Below are 22571 nucleotides of genomic sequence, written 5' to 3' on the forward strand. Positions count from 1 at the left end.
ATCACTGGTCTCTAGTGAATAGATAGGCTGCATTCTCTATGATGTCACTGGTCTCTAGTGAATGGATAGGCTGTATTCTTAGTGATGTCACTGGTCTCTAGTGAATGGATAGGCTGCATTCTCAGTGATGTCACAGTTTCCTAATGAATTGATAGGCCACATTCTCAGTGATGTCACCAGGCTCTAATGAATGGATAGGCTGCATTCTCAGTGATGTCACTGGTGACTAGTGAATGGATAGGCTGCATTCTCAGTGATGTCACCAAGCAGTAGTGAATGGATAGGCCACATTCTCAATGATGTCACTGGTCTCTAGTGATTGGATTGGCTGCATTTTTAGTGATGTCACAGTTCCCTAATAAATTGATGGGCCAGATTCTTTCACCAGTCTCTAATAACTTTTCCTTTTTTTCATTGCTACTTAAATAGTAGAATGTATACACATTAAATTTGAGAAGAATGCAGTGATTAAAAATGTAGTATGAGAAGCGTCTTGAGTCCCTCCCTCCCCCTCGCTATCATCCTCCACACATACGATGTCAAAAAGCATTCGTTAATTATTTCTTCATGCAGTCACCGAGTTAATGTCGGCACGGAAGGTGTCTTCTTCTGTAGCTCCACATACAAATCTTTAATTAAGCGTAGCCATAAAACGGTAATGAAGCACTCAATTAATTAAAGTAGGTGAAGTGTTTCATTTGTTTTGAAACACATGGAGGCCGGGTCACATGGTTCACCAGAACATGATCCAAGCGAGTGGCACAACTGTAAGCTGGGAAAAAATAAGCAGATATAGTTAATTTTTGCTTCAGTGTAGCATAATTATGTGCTTTGTTCTTCTGTTTTCTGCAGCTGTCCAACCCCAGGCTGTATTGGCTCAGGACACATCAGTGGGAAATACGCACGACACAGAAGGTAAGGCTACATTATGCATAAAACCCACATATAATGATTTTTATGGGGATACATTTTACTTCCATATGTCCTATAGAGACAAAGTGGTGCACCCTCTAGTGGCCATCTGGATATTAGGGAAAATGCAATCAGCATCCTTGCTAAATGACTGCTGTAAGAAAATTTGTCAAAGGATAACCAGCTTCAGTTTTGGTTTTAACAATAGGAGCTTTGTTAGTAAGGAGGAAGCAGTGCATGAGATCACTATAAATTTCAGTACTAATATGGTTTTTTTGTTGGTATTGCAGTTTACAGAACTGCCCCCTGGCCCGAAAACGCAAGCTGAAAGACACAGAGACTGAGCAGCTCCCATCATCAAAGAGGAAGTCCCATCCTCTCAAACTGGCCATGGATGAGGGTTACAACATGGACAGTGATGGCAGCGAAGAGACAGAAGTAAAAGATGAGGAATCAGGAACAGAGGATTCAGAAGGGACACTAGTAGAAACAGAAGAGGAATCTGAAAGCACTGAACCCAAAGAGACTCCCAGCCCTGAGCCCAGAGAAGGTGCTTATTTGTCCTAAACCTTTCTATGACTAATAAAGGGTTGGTCCATTTAAAAATGTCTGCTTCAGTTTTGGGTATGTGCTTCTAAGTACCTAAAGTAGCTAACTGCTGAGTAAGTCTCTGAACTCTGCACCAGTGTCCCATGCTTTACCCACATTCTGTGACTGTTTTGAGGAGTCCCCTCTACCCATATCAATGTCAGAGATGTCACATTAGTTGGTCAGAGACTGACTGCATGCTACAGGTGTTGATGGAGACTTCAGATATGCTGCAGAACATGTTACATAAATGTTTTGGAGATCCCCAGTCCCTCACGAATCAAGGCTAAGGTCTCCTGGAACCTATGAGTACCAAATGGTCCCATAAAGCCCTCAGACCATAGTTTGGGCACCAAGACTTTAAAGCTTTCAGTAGCTAAAAACTATGGTTGGTGCAAATCAATAGTCTACAGACAACCCAAGATAAATGCGTACATCTAATTTCCCTGTTCTGGTCTGGATTTACATATTTTCAGTAACTGCACCAACGAATCATTTATATGACCTAATGTTTAGTTTGATTGATGCTTTAATGTATGCTCCAGATTTCTGTTTGTAAAGTTTCAGCCGTAAAGGTGTCAAACAAAAATCTTTCAAATGGGTCTCTCTCTAAGAAACATCATCATTGTAATTTTGGTGTTTATCCATTACCTAGTCTTCTTGTTGCTTCTCTGTGACATAGCTAATCAGGCTTTTGTTCCAGCTGTGCTTTTGAACTGCATAATTACCAGATCTGAACGTTTCAGGCAGTAATTGCAGACGCGATAAAGATAACCTATTTTCTTTCTTTCTGTGCTGCAGCTGAAAACTCTTCCACGAAAGAGACCTATGAAGATCAACCATCAAACAACGAGACACCCACAAAAGCCACTTATAGCAGTTATCAAGAAATCATTGCCAATTCGCTCCTAAATCTGGGCCAAATTGCAAAAGAGACCTTGGTGTCAGAAGGACATTTGCCAGAAAGTGAATTGGAGACCCCCAAACCGAGCTCTGGGGTGGTGCAGATTGTCCAGCCAGAGGTGGAGGAAGCGACGGTGGAGGAAGTATGTGACAAAGAGATCATCATCCAAACAGAAGATGCAGAAGAAGTCATTGAGGTGACCAGTGAAAGAAGCAGTGAATCATGTCTAGAGCCTCGAGAAGATGTCAACTCTGAGGAGACCTGCAAAAAGGACATGGAAGATGAGGATGAAGATGAAGAGGATGATGACATTGATGAAGAGGATGACGATGATTTAGATGGTGATGAAGAAGAAGAACAGACATCAGAGATGATGACACAAGATGCCCCCCATGCTTCTCAGGGCTCCCCAAAAATTCACTGTGAAGGACAGTTCAGCCCAAAACCTGAATACTCGGTCATTGTGGAAGTCAGGTCGGATGACGATAAAGATGACGACAACCACTCTCAAAAATCAGCGGTGACTGATGAGTCTGAAATGTACGACATGATGACTCGAGGGAACCTGGGTCTTTTGGAACAAGCGATAGCTCTGAAGGCTGAACAAGTTAAAGTTGTGCGGGAACCTAGCAGGGTGCCGACGGACAACATTAAAAGCTTTCAATCTGATGAGAAGCAAAATAGATCAATAGACACCATGAGGAAAAGCTTTTATGGTAATTTAGTTTCTTATTTCTTGTTAAAAACCATACTATAGATGATATATTGACCAATATTGTACTTTTAGCTAGTTATTAGGACAACTTAAATGCACTCAAAATATCAAGTAGGTGTATAGTCTTAAAAACAGTAAATAAACGTTTAAACCCTCACTGACCTCTATAGCTGCAAGCAACATGGAGTATAATTTACAGCAGGTGCACTGAAGCCCTTCAAGTCTTTCTCTAAACAGCTCAGCTTCTCCTCTTCATAAATTTCTAATGTGATCACAGAGCAAGGGGATGCAGGGTGGAATGAGCTTCTGAGAAGAACTTAAGCTCTGCATTTTAAGGATAAGTTTCATCAAAACAATTGCAGCTACATAGGTTGGTGATCACTTGTTTTAAAATACATTGAGTAGTCATTACTAAGTCACATGTTCCATTAAAAAATGTTTGTCTTTTTATTTACTTGTGAAAGGCATGTAACCAATGATAAATAATATAACCAGTACATTCCAGATGTTCAGAAATTTTAGTTTGCTTCCTTATTATTAATATATATTTTCCATATCTTCGCAGAGTATAGCTTTAAATGATCAGCAAATGCTCTGACAGTTCTGACTCTGCAAAAATAAGTTCTATTTTTTTATCTAGTGATGGAAACACACTTTCTAAAATGCTTGTGTAATGCACTTGGGCATAATGATCATTGTTCTGTTGCCAAGGGTGATTAAAACTTTTGCTTCTTAAGCATTTTACTAGCCTTTGATCCCTTCCACGGCTTGTTCTCGCTTATCTGAGAGCTTCATGAACACAACGTGTAAAATAATCCCTCCGAGGCCGTCTGATGGTTTACCGGAAACAGATCCTCCAAACCGAGAGGGGAAAACAATCCTAGCCATTGATTCCCCTGTCTTTTTTAGCTGATGTGTGATTTTTTTTTGTTGTGTCTTGTATCAATTTTCTGAAAAAAGCACTTTCCTACTGATAAATTTTGCTGATCCCCTAAATTATTTTGATAGCATATTTTTCATATTAAAGTTATGAGCTTGTAATACCAGGATATTTTATCTTTAACACCAGCTTGACCTCAAACCTTTGGCCCATCCTATGCACCTTGTATAAAACAATGTAATAAAAGTGTAATAAAGAAGGATTTTTTTTTTCTATATATGATTTTTCTATATTTTTTTAATGAAAAATAATTAAAGACTCAAGGCAAGCTTGCTATTCAAAATTTGCTGACTTAGGCCTGGTCTATCTTTATGATGACTGAGTCGTATTTTGCAGGCTACTAGAATAACATTAAAAACAAATAACATACAAATCAGATTTATAGGTCCTTACATGACATTTTTTCTGAAGCTTGTTGTGTGTTCTTTATTTAGTGAATCAAGAAATGTTTAGGCTTTAGCCATACTTCCAAAAAATGTATTTAAAAAGTATTGTTTAAAGGGTTCCACCCCATTTAGAAAATGAAACATTTGCCTTTTTTTTTTTCTAGATGCAGCAAGACCCGAAAAGCGAGAGATCAAATGCCCTACTCCAGGTTGTGATGGCACGGGCCATGTCACCGGCCTCTATCCCCATCACAGGAGCCTCTCAGGATGTCCTCACAAGGACAGGATCCCTCCAGAGAGTAAGAATACTTGTTGTCTCCAACTGAGACAAATGTCACACATAACCTGTGACAGACCCACATGTAATAAGATGAAGATGTGGGGAATTTATTTACCAAATTTTGTGCAGATTTCTCATTATCTGTTTACTAATTTACAGTCCTGGCCATGCATGAGAATGTATTAAAGTGTCCAACACCTGGATGTACAGGACAGGGTCATGTGAACAGCAACCGCAACACACACCGAAGGTAACTGTGCTGGGAATTAAATGACTATTTCTCCTAAATCGACCATTGGACATTTTACATGTAAATAATGACAAAACTTTCTATGTGAAATATGTTCAGCACATTAACTGGCACAAAAAACCTTGTGAATTAATGAGCTGGCAAGAATTTCCTCCTTTTAAGAAGTATTTTGGTTTTCTTGTTATAGAATTTAGTTAAAGGTGTAGAGAGGTGGATGGATTAAAAGGGCTTTTGGAAAGAGAACAAAGTTAGAGAGAACCCCCTGCCTTTCATTATATGTATATTCTATCTTTTCCTATCCAATGTTGACCAGGAATAAGCAGAAAAAAAGTTATTTTTGAGACTGCTGCCCTTTAAATATTACATGAAGTAAATTTGATACTGCAAGTTACGTCAATAATGAAACTTAATAGCATTTTCTTTTTTTTTAGTTTATCTGGATGTCCTATCGCTGCAGCCGAAAAGTTGGCTCGGTCCCATGAGAAGCAACAACAGCCTGGAGATCTCACCAAAAATAACACAAACTCCGACAGGATACTCAGGTTAGATAAGGGCAAATGGCCTACATATAGGTTATAGACATAATAATGGGTGAAGGGAAAGTGGGGAGATGCTGCTAAATCCAAAAAAAGATATTTTAATGTGCAAATCCAGCTTCTAAAGCTTCAGTTTTCCATCCAGACATTGATGCATTGTACCCATTTGCCCATCTTTCAGTAATCTGGAGACTAGGTAACCCCTTTCACTGATGAATTTGAAAAACAAAGAGATGATCCTGATCACATCATTGTAGACCCCCTGCTGTCTGTCACATACTGGAAGCTTGAGATAACAGAGAAGTCTCTTACAGCCAGTTATTAATTTAGTTTTACAACTAAACATAGCAAATTACACAGCGTAGATTAAGGAACTTGCCAACCAAACATATAAGGAGTTCTGTGAAACCGGGAACATTTCAAAGTATTTTATAAACAAAGTTCCTGCTTGTATCCAACAGGCCCATGTGCTTCGTAAAGCAGCTGGAGATTCCTCAGTATGGCAGCTACAGACCCAATATGGTTCCTGCAACGCCAAGAGCCAATCTAGCCAAGGAACTGGAAAAGTACTCCAAGGTTACGTTCGATTATGCAAGTTTCGACGCTCAGGTTTTCGGCAAACGCCTGATTGCCCCAAAGATTCAAACAAGCGAAAACTCACCCAAAGCCTTTAAATGTAAGTAAAAGACTCCAAGTCTGTACTGGAGATTTTGGTATTAAAACCGTAACAACCATCGCTATTTACATTAGTCATAAATGGTTTTTGTATTTTATTTCGGAACCCACTACTTCATCAATATGGCCCAATTCAAAATAAATTTTCCTCCCCTCATCATTTCAGCCTTTAACTAATGAGTGATTCAGCAGATTTTTTTAGCAGCTGAACTGAAAAATTGTTTTATGATTTTGGAAGGAATATATATTAATTAGAAACTGTGTTTTTGTGCTTTTTTTGGAATTTTGATGCAGTCTGCAGTTGGAAGCATTGTTGGAAGCTTTAGGCAACACAGAAGCTGTAGGAAAATGGTTTAAGAATGTCAGTGGCCTCAAGAGTCCTTAGTGTTCATAACTAATCCTACTTTCGAAGAGCCTTATGTAATCCTGCCACAGATGCTTAGCAAGGAGCACTCAAGCCGCACGCAGGCCTGGTTGTTGCAATAGAGTGGCACACCCTCCTATGCTGCCAAGACCGAACGTACACACAGCACATTGGCAATGTTGGCAGCTAGCCAGATGTTCCTTTGCTGCTGACAGCTCGCTTTAGCCCCAATGAAAGAGTCATTTTTTCCTTCATGGGAAAATATAATTCTCCAGCGTAATAGGATATGCTTAGTTAGCAGAGAATGTCTTAGGGTAACTGCACTGAAAAAATGAAGTCATGCAAGGCAGACAAAGACTTCTCTCCTCGTAGTCAATGATTTCAAAAGGCATCTAAGAGGGATTTTAGAGTGCAACTTCAGGCAAAAACAGAAACTTGGATTTCTGGTTCTGTGCTGAAACTACATCAGTTGCTGGAACCATATATCACAATCTAGGCTCTGAATGATATGCCTTGCATTAACTTCCTTCCTTACACATATATCTGAAACCTCATCTCTGTTATTGGTTACCAATGGTGTTACAAAAATATGTTAATTTGCTTTATAATCCTTTACAGCTAAACCATATCCAAAGGCCTCATCCCCCAACCACAGCCCATCAAGCAGTTATGTTAAAAGCACTTCTTCTTCCTCCTCTGGTTTTGACTACACCCATGATGCAGAGGCTGCTCACATGGCGGCGACAGCCATCTTAAACCTTTCCACCCGATGCTGGGAGATGCCAGAGAATCTTAGCACGAAACAGCAGGACCAGCCAAACAAAGTGAGTTTGATTCTAAAATAAATTAGTTCCGTGAGCATGGACATATTCCCCTGTTTATTAAAAAATAGCCCCCCTCCTGACCTTTCTAATTGGTCTTTTAGCCCACCTGCCATGTTACAGGAACAATGGGGGGAAAGGGGTGGAGCTGAGCTACTCTTGTATGTTGTTTCAGTTTCCTATATAGTTGGCTATACTGGTCCTTTTGTCTAGTTGAATTACCAAGGTTGGTGAAAGGTTCATGTTCAAATAAAAGCCAAAACTGAAAAGTGCAGAACTGTCCCATTGGTAATGAATGTAATCATAAATATGTTTCCAGCTGGTTATTTATACTTATTGGCAATAGACAAATTCGGTCTCTTTCCTTCCTGTTCTGGAGATTTTATCCAGTTAGTAAAAAAAATCTGTCTGTGGTTGCAGTCAATGGACATTGAAGTAGATGAAAATGGCACTTTGGATTTAAGCATGAACAAACACCGGAAACGGGAGAGCACATTTCCCAGTAGCAGCAGTTGCAGTAGCAGTCCCAGTATGAAATCCCCAGAACAGTCCCAACGCCAAAACTGCACAAGTGCCACCAGCAGCAACATGACGTCACCCCAGTCCAGCCAGACCTCCCGACAAGATGACTGGGATGGGCCCATCGACTACACCAAGCCAAATCGCCAGCGGGAAGAAGAGCCGGAAGAAGTAGGTTGCGGAGGACATGTTCCTTCATCCCTGTCTGGTGATGCAGAGTTACAAATTAACATAAAAGTTAAACTTAATTGTGAAATTTTCCTTTTAAGTCTGAGCCCGCCGGCGCTTCTTTTGCTTCATCGGAAGCTGATGATCAAGAGATGCAGGAGGAGAACTTTGAAGACCGCAAATATCCTGGTGACGTCACGCTTAGCAACTTTAAACTGAAGTTTCTTTCCAAGGACAGCAAGAAAGAGCTACTGACGTAAGTAAAACTTAAAGGAACTTAAGTAAATAGATTGTGTATGGATAAATAGCTTAGTCTGGGAACCAGAAATGTGAGTTTTAGGTTAACTAGTAGGCAAACCCATGATACTTTTCTAAAGGTTCAGTCATGACATACTAGGAAGGCCAGGTAAGGGCAGGATAGGAAGTCCAGGTAAGTGGACAAGATGGAGTTTCATAGGTTGTCTAGGATGTTTTTGTTTAATACTGGTTTTCAAATATGAGGTATAGATATAACTTACTGAATAACACCAAGATGACAGGCTTCAGTCTACTGACTACTGCACAATGATAAGCTGTAGGATATTGTTTTTTTGCATTTGTGAACAACTGCTCTGGGCTACAAATTAGGCACAAGAAAGTGACCTAATCTGTAGCCTAGAGCGCCAGGTAAGTCAGCTCCTTTTTCCCCCAAGAAACATAAAAGGGTCCCCTGTTTTGCCGAGACGTACCCCTGCATTAAAGTGTACCCTTCACCCACCCAAGGCTGAGAAAGACATCTTTTAGGCTTAACGTGTGCTCACAATGGAGCAGCCCATCAGCAGCCATGTTGGCTGGACCCTCGCTCGGTGTTATCAGCTGCTTATTTGTGAGCGACGGCTAAGCCTTTTAAAATGTCGGCCTCCACCATGTGTAGGTGGATGGGTACACTTTAAGTCTGGCAGAAGACGGCCCTCCCGTTGAACTTACTTGAAACCGATATTTTCCCAGATATTTTGCTGCTCAACGGGATTTTCGGCCAGTACGTGATGGGGGGTGCGCAAGTCCAAAAGGGGGAGAAGCTGGAAAAAAGGCAGGAGCTCTCCTGAATGAGTAAGTTCTGCTTAAATCTTTAAAGTAGAATGATGTAGCTGTTTGGAGCTGTGTATCTGCACAACAAGAGCACCATGAGTTTGGGGATCTTACAAAATTTGTCTCGATAGGCCAACTAATGTAGTAATTTAGCTTTCCACTTCAAACCAGACTTGCTATTCTCCAAGACATTTATGGCTTCTTTTGCTGCGTTGATACATACTCTAGGAAATGTGTGGACTGCAATGTTTGGAGCGTGAAACAATATTAATGGCTCATCTTGAAAGATTCCTGGGAACTGGTAAAGCAACAACTATGTGGGTTGATGAATTTGCACTGTTAAAGGCATTGGGGAGTTTAAAACCCTACTCCGGCTAAACATTTTTCTTAGAACCTCACGTTTTCAGTATGTCTCTTCTTTTTCTGTTGTGTCTTACACTTGTCACCTAGACAGGAAGTTGCAGAAAATCTCCCCTTTTTAAACAGATGGCAAAGAACTTGCTAAAATTATGTTGCTCCTGTTTGGGAGATTTCCCTTACTACCTTTTCTGTTTGACCTGGGCAAGGAGTGAGATGAGGATATAGAACACAAGTCAATCCTTGCATAGGTTTCATACTTTCTTACTCCCAACAAAATATGTAATTTCCCCATTTGGTTTTTGGTTTTGTTTTGAGACACTTTTTTTCTCAGGACACACAGTGAAATACTGACAGAACTTCTAATGCCTGGAGGTTTTTGCTGGAGATGGGTTTTACATTTTATACAATATGAAATACACAACCCCCTAATTTCATTCTTCTTTTGAAATTCTTCATATTTAGCAGATTTGCAGTCGATAGTTTACACACAGAGGTCAAAAGTTTCCAGATTAATCACAATAGCCTGTAGGCATTCCTGAGCAATATATTGTACATTCCTAATTATAAAATATACTTATAGACCTTTGATTTGATGAAGGTTCTAGCTTTGCTGGTCACAAGGTGCTGCACCTGAACCATCTACCACTTTTTCTCTCTCCACCCATCCATTGATTTGTTACCACCAAATTAATAATACATATGCCTCCCCATTATAATCTTTTAGCCCTTCCAAACAGCATATACTAGATTACGGCCTAGGTTTCTTGTGGTCATTCCAATACTGCACTTTTTCATCCCTTTCCATCCAGATTGTGCATCTTGTTGGAATTTCCTTGTGTGAAATAACGTGTTAGAAAATAGATAAGATGATTATCTGCCTGGCTAGGTTTCCTGGAACAGAGAAGGCTGGTGAAAACTGATGAGACTTTAATTTTAGGAGCCCAGGTAACCCTAGAACATCTAACTCCGCAGAGAGAGTAATTCGAGATTTTATTCCCCGGATGCCACCTGCTTCGACCTCCCTTCCAAAGCATCTTGTGGTCTTTTATTTCTCGTTTTTAAGGATCACATTGCGTTTTAAGTTAGAGGGTGATGAGTGTCCGTAGCATTGCGTTTTCTGGCTGTCATTTGGGGCTCATAAATTAAAGCCAGAAAAAAACAAGGTGGGCTAAAAACTAAAACTGTTCTAGTAACAACCAATGAAACTCAAACAGCTATTCTAATTGGTCTATTTGGAGTAACAATTCCTTTTTTTTTTTTTTAGCTCATTTGTCTTTTTTATTGATTTCAAAGCTAAAGTTTATAAAGTTTATACAGGAATAAGGCTACGCACCAACACAAAAAGCACCTAAAAATTTTTATAATGACCCGCTTACCACTCACAAGGGGGATGATAATTGCTATCCTTACTCTGAAAATTGCACTTACCTCACTTGGACCTAGGCCTAAACCTGACAGGTTTTGGCCAATTGGCAGGTGGTACTATGCCAGTTGGTTACTTGTAAGGTGATTTTACCGGGACATAATTATAAAAACGCAATAATAAATTATGCTTTCCATCATCATTCATCTTGAATTTTTGTAGTGCTGATAGTGTTGCTATGGGCAGTATCCTGGACTGCAATTTTTCTAAATGAGCCTGGCTCTCTGTGATTTACCTTCTGGCAAAAATAAAGAAGATATGCAGTCCGACTCATGCAGATGTTTCATGGTCCGACTTGCTTTAGGTAAATGAGCTGCACTCTGGTTGTTGCAAGCAGTGCAAGTCCAAGTTTTAGTAAATTCTATCTCCTAGTCATGTGATCATTGACACTTGATAGGTTTGCGTGATGTGTATTTTATACCAAAAAAGCTAATATAATCTTCTCTCTTCACAGCTGTCCTACCCCAGGATGTGATGGCAGCGGTCACATCACAGGGAACTATGCCTCCCACCGCAGGTTAGTGATTTCTTTAATGCTCTACTCCGCTTTGGCTTGCAGGCTGTTTAGTACTATCCCGCACTCTCCTTTTTTTTGTTTTGCTTATCCGGATTTCTATCTGTTCTCTTTCAGCCTTTCTGGTTGTCCTCTTGCTGACAAGAGTCTCAGAAATCTCATGGCTGCCCATTCTGCTGATCTCAAGTATGTTTGCACTGAGATACGTTCACCCTTGCTGCTGCTGCAACTCCCGCTGCCTTTGCCTGTCCTCTTCCCTGCTCTTATATCCTCCTGCTTGGTGCCAAAATCTGCTTAGATTCTCCTAATTTGATTGTCTCTATCAATGTGCACAGTACAGTATGCTACTAATATAAAGGGTAGGAAAGATGAGTAACCTTCCCTGCAAACTCCATTCAAATAAAGTCATTGGTGGTAGTTAAACAAAGAGCCTATACGTGACCCTGCTCTAAGCATTCCACATTTATGGTTTCATGACAGCTGATCGAAGTTTGTTTGTGAAATAGTTTACCAAATTTCTTTTTTTGCAGCTAACTTCCTCACAACCCAACTGTGAGCAGCTGCCATGACAATCAGTAACAAGGCATATAGGTTAAATTTGGTTCCCTTAGGCTCTGTACACACGTGCAATAAATGTTGTTTGAAAACGAATGATTAACGACCGATCAACGATTATTCATGATTATTTTGAACGATCGTATGGTGCACAAATTTGTACATGCTGAAATGATACGATCGTTCAAATATAATCCACCAATAGTGTACACACGCTAGATGCCATCGTTTGAACGATGCAGGAAGTGACGTGTACAGGAGAAAGTGTACTGCAGAACAATCCACGGTCACTGAACGACCGTACATACAATAGATTGCGAACGATCGTCACCAAATCCCATCGGGATCCCACCGGGACAGACGTTCGTTTCCAGCAACATTTCTTGGTAATCAGTGTCGTTGGCCAGTCCTTGTTCACTTTTTTTGTTAATTATCAGATGATCGATCGTTAGTCGTTCTTTTCCAACGATAAGTATTGCACGTGTGTACGTAGCCTTAGTCCTTAGTATAATTCCCTTTTGATCTACTAACCACATTCTAGAACAATGACCTGCTTAATTGCATATAGATTGGATAGAATGTTCAAGTAGACCTTTACATTGTGCAATTTGTAATGTCATTGGTTAGATTTTAATTCATCTATTCAGGATGCTTATCATTGGAAAGTGCTCCTCTTTCATAGCATTGTGTTTCACCTAAAATACACCTGCACTTTAAGGGACAATTCCACCTTTTTGCAAGTTTCCAAATTATTAAAATATTATACATTTTCATGTTTTTAAATTCTTATATCCATCCTACTAAGAGGTATTTGTACAGTGTTTTGAAATATCCATTGTGCCTCCTGATATTCCACCCAGTTACCTCTGAAATTAAAAGTGCAAATACAGTTCAATACCGTAAGATTTAGGTTTTGAGTTGTAAGAATTATTGTCTGGCAAATTTTCAACTAAATATTTTTACATGGACCATAAGACATGGTTTAACCTACAGTTGTTTAGCGTGTCCACCACTCTTTTTCAAACATTTGATGGGTGAGATTAAAGACACTGTACATAAAAAAATGTTAAAAGACATGGGAATTCAAATATAAAGTTAATAGTAAAAAATCCTTCCAATCCTTTGAACTTACTGCCACTGGTAAGGCTGGTTGTAGGAGAAAGGTGTCTAAAAAGAATGTTCCCAACTTTGGAAAACAGAAAAACCATAAGTAAATTAATTTTAATAAACAATCATACTTATATATGAATAAAATAGCTCCATGATTGGTAAACCAGTATGACAGAAAGAATCCAACTTCTTTCAGAATATTTCATTGTAATTCCATTCCCAGTTACATTGTAGTTAGCAAGCCAACACATAGCATGAACACACCACGGGCACAATGTGTATTTTCCCTTCCTGTACCGGCCTAACACAGAATAAAGATATGATTTGTCTCTTTAATTTTGCCTAAACCATCTGAATTCCCAAAAAGGTGGAAACAACCTTTCAATCTCCAAAACAATCTCAATATATTGTAAATTATGTGATGGAGAAACCCAACTCTAAGCAGATTTTGTCTATTTTTCTTTAAGGCTAATTGCCTTGCTGCTTGCATGAAATGTTTTCTGTAGTTTATTGCAAAAAAAATGAATTTCACCATCAGCTGTAATATTCATTGTTGTATTGTGATGATAGTTTGTGCAGTATATATGTCATAAAACAGCTACATACTGTCTATATTGTCCACCATTGTCTTGCACAATTTTGTGATTCCTTGACATCTGTTCTTTACATAAACATATTCCACTAATGAATGCAAAATTATTTATTATTGTACTGAAAGTAAGACATATCATGTGAATGTTTGTTTAAACTGGGATCCTAAATTCCTTCTTTTGTTTGGTTCTTTCCAGGTGCCCCACTCCAGGATGTGACGGGTCTGGACACATTACAGGGAATTATGCGTCTCATCGGAGGTATGTTCCCCCGAGATGTCATCGTGTTCCTTTTATATCCTGAGCCACGTTACTACAACCACCTTCCAATACAAGTACCCAAATCCTACAGGAATAACCTTTTCCATGACTTGCATCATGATCCCCACAGCAGCTTATTAAGCCAAATCTGTTCTATGTTAAGCAACATCGAATATGTAGATGTTGCTTCCTCAAGGCGTAGCATCAAGTCATGTCATTTTGTGGGCCTCCTTTTACTGATGCAGCAAAATAGTTTGTTTTAATCTCCTAGAGTTCCTCTCTCTGCAGGTTATACAATATACCTACAATAGTTTTATATTATAATAAGTCTAGAAAGAAAGCCATGTTGACTTTGCTTAGTATGGTAAAACTAAGAGGTCTGGCAAATATTAGATGTTTGGTGGACCTTCCCTCTGGTTCTGTGAAAGTGTTATGTTAGGTATAGATAAAGCCTAGTGAATGATATCAAGTCCTTGCTTTCTTTATTTCCTGAAGAATTTACCATGGTTTGTGGCTTTGTTTCCAACCACCTTAGCATCCTCTTTTTTGGTGTTTCCTACTATTTATGATAAACCTACAAAGAGAATATGACCCCATTGTATTGACCATGGCAGATGGACAGACTTGGTTACTCAAGTATGAAAAGCTCATTACTTTGGTCACTAAGTGATACACCAACTTTTATCATTCACCAAATTCTGACATCTCATGAAAGCATTGTTTTCCAAACTGAAAATCTTTTAGCAAAAAATGACTTGATGTCATTCCTGGAATGAGAAGCCTTCACATTTGTATAGCTCTGAGAAGAGTGATTGGTTTAATTGCCCCGAGGACCTGGCAGTGTCTGACTCACTGGCCATACTTCCCCCTAGAACCCTCCTTGTAGTTTCTGCTAGGCCACTCAGGTAAACAGAATCACGGGAATAAAATGTGCGTTATCCCAGGGCACCGTACGGCAATAATTACATCCTCTCCTTTCCTTTTACAGCTTGTCAGGTTGTCCTCGTGCCAAGAAAAGCGGAATGAAGGTTACACCCACAAAAGATGACAAGGACGACCCAGAACTGCTGAAGTGAGTATCACATGGGAACGTGCTCAGCATAAAACTAACAAAAAAGCTTGCCGAGCTTTAAACGCAATGACATTGTTGTAAGTTTTGTGACACCACCATAAAGGTTAGGCAAGTTGATGTAAATTTTAAAAAAATATTGACAACTTTAGCCATTTTTTAAGTTTACCAGAGACATTAGGTAAGTAAGTCATTTTGTCAGGTTTATATTTCTCTGATCCCCTCGCCATTAGGGATAATTTACCTCCCTTCTTGTCCCTGTGATTAGAGGTCCAGAAACAAGGTAAGCAGTTGCCCGGGTAAGACACAAAGGTTCTAATCCTTCCCCAAGGTTTCCTCCTTGGTTCAGTGCTGTCAGTTCTCTTTGGGTGAACATCAGTCATGTCATTTTGTACATTTCCTTTGAGCCCACGGTACTCCATTCCTGGAAGAAGTGCAGGCACCCCATATGTCAGCCGAATTTTAGATTTTTTGCTGCTTTGCTAGGTTTGCTGTGAATATAGTGCAAGGACTACAGTTTTACATATTGTAATCACTGGGGTGTCACCTTTTAAAGCATTTACATATTTCAGTAATGGCACACACCAGGGCGATATCAGCCAGGGATGAAAAATGAAACTCATTTAGATGGCAGGGTCCCATGGGCAGCGAATGACAATCGCCACAGTGAGGGAATCACATAGAAGCGACACATTTATGAACTCCTACAGCTGCCAAGTGCCTCTGTCCCTCAGGGGCAGGCGAGCAGCGTTCTATCAATAGTCATTCCCAGTGGTTGGGCTAACTTTCCTGGAATGGAAGCTATTCTGCAGCAACGACGGGGTACCACGAGATGCTCAGGAACAAGACTGAGCTATGCAGCCACCCACTGGGCAACGAGCAATTCCAAACCCATTGCCGCCACGTTAATCATCCTTCAAAGAAACCATCGCAGATGTTAACCCAAATTACTCTCGTTGCAATTACCCACACATGACAAGCAGAAACATTTTTCATGGGAACGCTACATATAAAGGTGAACGTGTGTAAATGTTCACAAGCGAAATGATAGTAGTTTTAGAAAAGGTTTTAACGCTTAGAGAAAGCTGGGGAGGATTTATTGCAGCAATGGCAGTGTCACAGATGAAACTGCTATATACAGAGACACTGATAGTGCAAGGACTGGCTGCACAGAAGGAGATATGACAGTCTGGTAACCTCTGTAACAACTATTCGGGTAGATCTTTTTCTGTGACTAGAGCGTCTCTGTAAGCATATCAGAGGGAATCCTCCAAGGGTGGAAGGGGCACAGCAGACAGATGTTCAACACTGTGAGTTATTTCCTCAAACATGTCATAAAGTTTCTAACAGCCGTGTAAATCTGGTAGATTAACCGCCGGAGCGGTGTGGCGCTCTCCCTCCCTTGAGGATCTCCTAATTTGCTTGCAAATGTATCAGCTCACATGCAATGTTTTCCTGGGTTCCTGCCGATGACAATAATAAAAGGAAATTGTGCGGCACAGAGTTACAATTTAAAGAGGACTCTTTAAAACTCTACTTCTTACAACATAGCCCAGGTTTTAAAGGGAAAAAGAAAGTACTTTGTGTATACCTGCCTTTAATTGCCTGGGCTATATGAAACCCAGCTTGTATTAGGTATTCCGATATGATTCTCTCCTGTTGTTTCATCTGTCTTTTCAATCTGACCAATACATTGGTCATTTTCCAATGAGGACACATGTTCCATTGACAATTTGATACTCAGGAGATTTTTTGTTTTTGGGGAAAATCTTCCCATTGAGGCACAGCTGGCAAGCCCTTGGCTATTCTGTATTTCATTGATTATGAGTTTAATATTTTTTGGTGTCCAACATTTATATAACATATTTCTTTCCATACAGGTGTCCAGTGCCTGGCTGTGATGGACTGGGACACATCAGTGGAAAATATGCATCTCACCGCAGTGCATCCGGCTGCCCCTTAGCTGCTCGCAGGCAGAAAGAAGGAACACTCAACGGATCTGCCTTCTCCTGGAAGTCTCTGAAAAATGAGGGTCCCACCTGCCCAACCCCTGGCTGCGATGGATCAGGCCATGCAAATGGAAGCTTTTTAACCCACCGCAGGTAAAGAAACTTTATATATATATTGATGTTCATTGATTAGGCCATACACCTAGCCAACAGATGATCAAAAAACTCTCATTAACCTTCATCATGTCTGAAACACAATGATATTCACAACCTTCTTGAAAGCCATTCAGTAAAGGGTATAGAGCAGTTCTTCAGAGAACTAGGACTCACCCAAATCTTTACAGTGATTCCTTTCTTCTGTGCTGCCATCTTGAATTTTGGAAGCCGTGACTTACAGATTTTCACAGCACTTGATGATAAACTGCCTCCTGCTGTTGTGCATGTATTGAATTGTACTGAAGCCTTTTAAGATGTCCACATCCCACATACTTTAAGGCTTCAGTGTAGACTCAAGTGATGCATTGGGCTAGCTGTCATTGTGGCCTAAGAATGGGGAAACAAACGCTAAAGTACGTTTTTGTGCTGACTTGCTCAAAAGTATGCTAGAGGATGTTGTCCCTGCCAAGGTGCACTGCATCTTATTTCTGCAATTTATCTAAGTGTCTGCCATTAATCTTTGCTTATTGTAAAATTATACTAATTTTTTCTCGTTTTTTTTTTTATTATTCATAGCTTGTCTGGCTGTCCACGGGCTTCTTTTGCTTCCAAAAAGGGAAAACTCTCAGGTGATGAGCTTCTAGGAACTAAATTCAAAACCAGTGATGGTAAGTGCTTCGGAGTTCATAACCTGCAGAAATCAAAAGTTTTACAGTGGCCCACTTTCCCACAAAGAACTGCTTGTGGCCCACAACGTTCACCTTTATAAGTTGTTTTAAAAGGACCACTATATCTAAAATTAAAGTAATATCCATTGTGTGAACAGGCTATTTTCAACATTTTCACCTATGTATGCAAAAGTCTCATAGAAATTTGTTCTTCAAATCTCGTATGTGGAGATTTATGCACCTTAAATTAGCAGAAGAAAAGAAAGTTTTAAAAGAAGAAAATGTACAATGTTTTGGACACTTCCATTTTGCACATAGTTATGGAGATAGAAGGATGAAAATAGGGGGCTGAATTTGCTTTGAAATGGTCCAGTTGTAGGATTTACTGCTTCAGATTTAACATATAAATATAATCATGAAATAAATATTTAAATATTGATCCGATGGAGAATCGAGCTTTCTATAAAGAATGCCAATTAACATTTGGTTTGGATTCCTGCACCTTCCTGACATATGGCTTTTCCTGCAGTGTTGGAGAACGATGAAGAGATTAAACAACTAAACAAGGAGATTAACGAGCTCACAGAGTCCAACACCGAGATGGAAGCAGACATGGTGAACCTACAGTCTCAGGTCAGTGACCTTTATCGAAGCCACTCTAATTCTTTGAAATTCAGCATATAGGATAGCTACGTCAACCAAATGCTATGTGGTAATGGTGTCTCCAGTGAATGGATTGTATTGCATTCTCAGTGATGTTTTCAATCCCTAATAATATGATAAGTTACATTCTCAGTGACGTCACTGGTATATTGAATAGATAGGTTGCATTCTTAGTAATGTCTATAGCTAATAGACAAACTGCCTTCTCAGTAATATTATAATTAGACTTCAGTACAGTCTTACTGATTTATAAGATTACATTTACCATTAATATTTTTTTTATTACAGATAACATCAATGGAGAAAAATCTCAAGAACATTGAAGAGGAAAACAAGGTCATTGAAGAGCAAAACGAGGCCCTATTTGTAGAACTTTCTGGACTAAGTCAGGCCCTCATACGAAGTCTTACCAACATTCGCCTTCCACACCTGGTAAGTTGTTGTTTCACAGATCAACGCAAACAACTTCTTTTTAAGGACAAGACAGAATTCCAGTCACAAACAGAAAATTACTTACACCAAAAATTGGTTTATAGAACTAATAATCTATTTGGTGGTGCTTCCCATTCATTTTTTTTTGCCTAAAAACTACCAAAATTAAAATTTCTGGGACAGCCTTTCTTGAACTTCTTACATGGGGGAAATACCCTTCAAGACCTCAGGGTACCACTATTATTATTATTATATCCACAGCATGGTGGTCAATTGGAAGATTGACTCTTACATTGCTGGCCATTGGGAAGAATGTCTCCCTTAGGGATAGCCAAAAAGATCATTGGAGTCCCTTATACTGACCAGAGAGGTACAAATTGCTCATTGCTCATCGAACTCCTTGCAACCTCTGGAAAAACACTGGTTGAGAATCACTGGCCTAGAATATAAGTCTTAATGAAGAATAAACACCACAATATTACATTTATAGATATATATGTATAATTTTTTTAAATATTGTTATTTCTCTGCTCTTACCAACAGGAGCCCATCAGTGAACAGAATTTCGATGCCTATGTCAACACCCTCACTGACATGTACAGTAACAAAGAGTGTTACCAAAACCCCGAGAACAAAGCTTTGCTTGAAACTATCAAACAAGCAGTTAAAGGTATTCAGGTCTAAAAAAAAAATAATAAAAAGGGAACAGATGGACTTTCCCAATTAGTATTCAGGTTCACAAATCCTCACGGTTTGTGCTTTGAATCAAAACTTAAAGGACCAAAATAATTAAAAATAAAAAAATGAAGAAGCCCAAAAAGTTGGACAAAAACTGCATTTTTTTTGTCAGTTGTGTGTGGCTACCAGACAGAATTTGGGGATCATTTGCAAAAAGGAGGTTTCCTATTGAGTGGATAACGGTCAAATGCAATCCCCCACCATCTTCGTCCTGTGTACAAGGACCCGGAAAAATGATTGGACTGTGGCAAATATCTTAAGATTCGTACATGGACCGTACTCAACCGGAAGCCAAAATGTGACTGCTGTCTTCACGGATGCACTGTCTGGGCCATGTCAGTTATTGTGTTCTGTTGTGACGAAGTCTGGCAGGGGAAGATAAAGACAAAGTATTATACACAAGAAGAGTCCTCACTATTTTTTTTACTTTTTTTTCCTGCAAGAAACATTTGAAGAGCAGTTCTATAATTACGACAGAAGCGCAAAGGATTATCGGTTCTCAGGGAAAGCTTTTGGAGTTACCAACTGCGCTTTTTTCTTTTCCTATTTTTTTTTTTTTGCGTGTGTCTTAACCCTATTATGAGCAGTTGGAGATCGGTAACTAGCCGCTTCATAATGCATTGCTGATGTGAACGTCCTTAAAACATGAATTTGCCTATGTCAAGTGGATGTGGGATGGCCAGGTCTCTGTGTCATGTTACCGTGTCTATGATTTTTTTCAAATTCTGTATCGTTCTTGTCCCTTGTGTGCTGCAGTGCAAGAATCGTAAAGCAGCGATATTTTTGCATCTTGCAGGTAGGATGGGGTGCCTTTTGTTCGGCTGCCATTGCTTTGTTGAATGAAAATAGTTCCATCCTGCCTACGAGGGCATTAATATCCGTTGTGTTTTATGGAGTCTGTTGTGCCTAAATGTAAAATTTGTTATTGTTAACCTAATTCTTTTTTTATTATTCAGGAAAGCAGCTGAAAACCAGTTGTATATTAACTGCAATACATTTTCCAATTCTCTAGTAGGCCTTCAACAGCTTTTAGGTGACTTTTAAAGGAAAGGTAAATGACTAGGTGACCCATGGCTATGCCACAGTGGAAGTCAAGCTGTGAAATTTAGAAACCAGGTAACCTGTCTTTATTCTCCAATAAAACTTACAGCTAAGGGATCTTTATCTGTTCACCAAGTAGACACCCTAAATCTTTTTCCAGTAACAGCTAAGCATGTAACTATACTTGGGCCTTAGTCCTGAATCCAATTGCGAATGCATATAACTTATTATAAGTCTGGAATTTAGCTAACCAGATACAATAAACAGGTAAACCCCATGCCTGCAGCGCACTGAAGAAGGATAAAGAAATAACCTATGCCTGAACCTAGCTATGGCTAAGTCATGAATATCTACGTCTTGGCCATGAACTAAAACCCGTGGTTATGAGCGCTAGTGAAAAACACTAGGCGACCTTCATCAGGTCCAAAGTTCTGGAATCATTTCCTTGTAAATAATACCACTCCCAACAGAGTTCTGAACAGCTTGTATTTTATATTTATTTTGTAACAAAGATAATAGGTTATTGTATTTAGGCATAGAGATACAAAAATAGTTTTAAGTGTTTTCTTTCATTTAAAAAAAAAATCAATTCGCTATGTCCAGCCTTACCTTATTATCATCTCTCGTTTCCACCTATATAATCTTATTTTTTGGGGGGATACTAAATACTGAAAATGTCACTGCATGACACAAAGCACTGATGGGGGGGGGGGTCCTAAAAAATCATTTCACTTCTCACTGTGCACTTTAAGACCTACATGAACTCGAGAACTACTGACTAGTGCACCGAGGCTTTCCGTGGATAAGAATTTTCAACGGTTGGGCAAAATTAAACAAGCAAAAAAAGAAAAATCCAGAATTTTATTTCCTTATATGTCTGGTTTTAAAAACTTGCAAATCAAAAAAGATAAAGCCCTAATTTTGTAACTAGAATCCACGAGGTTAGTGAATACGAAGAAGTTAGCGTAATAACTTGTAGAACAGCTGCACTTCCACCGAAAAAAACCCATAGTGATAGTTATTAATTATTTGTGTAAATTATTTAATTTGTAACAAGTTCTGTTGTAATTTATTTCTTTCGCTCCACACATGAACATGTCATATTTATTTAACATTTATTTTAAATTATTCATTTTTTTGTTGCCTATTTTAACTGGACACCACATGTCAATAAAGGGGAAAGAGCAAAAATTAAAAAAAAGGAAAAATACAGAAAAACATAAATTAAAAAAAAAACTTTTGACAGATTATATTCCATGGGAAAAAATAAAAGACACTATCTACAGCTAATAGTTTTGAAGAAACCTAGTTATTTTTTATATATTTTGTTATTTATTCTTTTAAGCAATGGGATTTTTTTAAAGATATTTTATAAAGCAGGAGTTTTGATATTTTTGTTTAGTTTCATTTTATTGGGCAAAGGGGAAAAAAAGTTATTTTTTGCTTTCGTTTTTATTTGTTGTAATTTTTGTTTAATTTATGTAATCCCTTTTTTGGCTGATGAAAGTTTCAGTGGTAAATTTTCACAATCTACTGCATCTTTCACCACCGTGAAAAAAGGGCCACGATATTCCAGGCACTGACAACAGTATATTAAAATGCTGTATTTATTTATTAATTATTTAAGTAAAAAAAAAAAAAAAAGAAAATGAACTTGTGAACTTGTATATTTATTTTGTCATGTTTGTGAGTCTGTTCTGTGATTGTTTATGTGAGAAAAAAATTCCTGTTAATATTTAAAGTAAAATAACAAACAAAAAAAAATAATATTATTAATAATAAAAAGGTTGCAATGAAGGTCAAGGCTGACTTGCTGTTGTTCTGTGATAATCTTTCAGATACTGTGATTCCTGTCTCAGGGAACTTTCAAAAATCAACCTGACTTCACTTCAGAAATAAAGGTCATGTTCTACTTG

At 38.9% G+C, this 22571-nt stretch overlaps 1 protein-coding gene across 5 annotated transcripts in view; it reads left to right on the forward strand.

The window, feature by feature from the left end:
• The window catches only part of MYT1 (myelin transcription factor 1), a 43466-nt gene extending 20895 nt beyond the window's left edge, over positions 1 to 22571 (forward strand). For 2 of the 5 annotated variants that reach the window (XM_072414385.1, XM_072414389.1), the window contains 20 exons: positions 853 to 915; positions 1203 to 1462; positions 2302 to 3120; positions 4610 to 4744; positions 4885 to 4975; positions 5407 to 5517; positions 5973 to 6187; positions 7169 to 7374; positions 7792 to 8061; positions 8160 to 8314; positions 9046 to 9147; positions 11364 to 11426; positions 11541 to 11609; positions 13877 to 13939; positions 14928 to 15011; positions 16889 to 17110; positions 17690 to 17781; positions 18311 to 18414; positions 18733 to 18876; positions 19420 to 22571. In XM_072414385.1, coding sequence (XP_072270486.1) covers positions 853 to 915; positions 1203 to 1462; positions 2302 to 3120; positions 4610 to 4744; positions 4885 to 4975; positions 5407 to 5517; positions 5973 to 6187; positions 7169 to 7374; positions 7792 to 8061; positions 8160 to 8314; positions 9046 to 9147; positions 11364 to 11426; positions 11541 to 11609; positions 13877 to 13939; positions 14928 to 15011; positions 16889 to 17110; positions 17690 to 17781; positions 18311 to 18414; positions 18733 to 18876; positions 19420 to 19560 — 3409 coding nt within the window. In that variant the 3' untranslated portion in view covers positions 19561 to 22571. The remainder of the gene's footprint in view (positions 1 to 852; positions 916 to 1202; positions 1463 to 2301; positions 3121 to 4609; positions 4745 to 4884; positions 4976 to 5406; positions 5518 to 5972; positions 6188 to 7168; positions 7375 to 7791; positions 8062 to 8159; positions 8315 to 9045; positions 9148 to 11363; positions 11427 to 11540; positions 11610 to 13876; positions 13940 to 14927; positions 15012 to 16888; positions 17111 to 17689; positions 17782 to 18310; positions 18415 to 18732; positions 18877 to 19419) is intronic. The other 3 variants (XM_072414387.1, XM_072414386.1, XM_072414388.1) reach the window with 3 other exon arrangements.

This window comes from Pyxicephalus adspersus, chromosome 6 (genome assembly GCF_032062135.1).
Source record: "Pyxicephalus adspersus chromosome 6, UCB_Pads_2.0, whole genome shotgun sequence".
Lineage (NCBI taxonomy): Eukaryota > Metazoa > Chordata > Amphibia > Anura > Pyxicephalidae > Pyxicephalus > Pyxicephalus adspersus.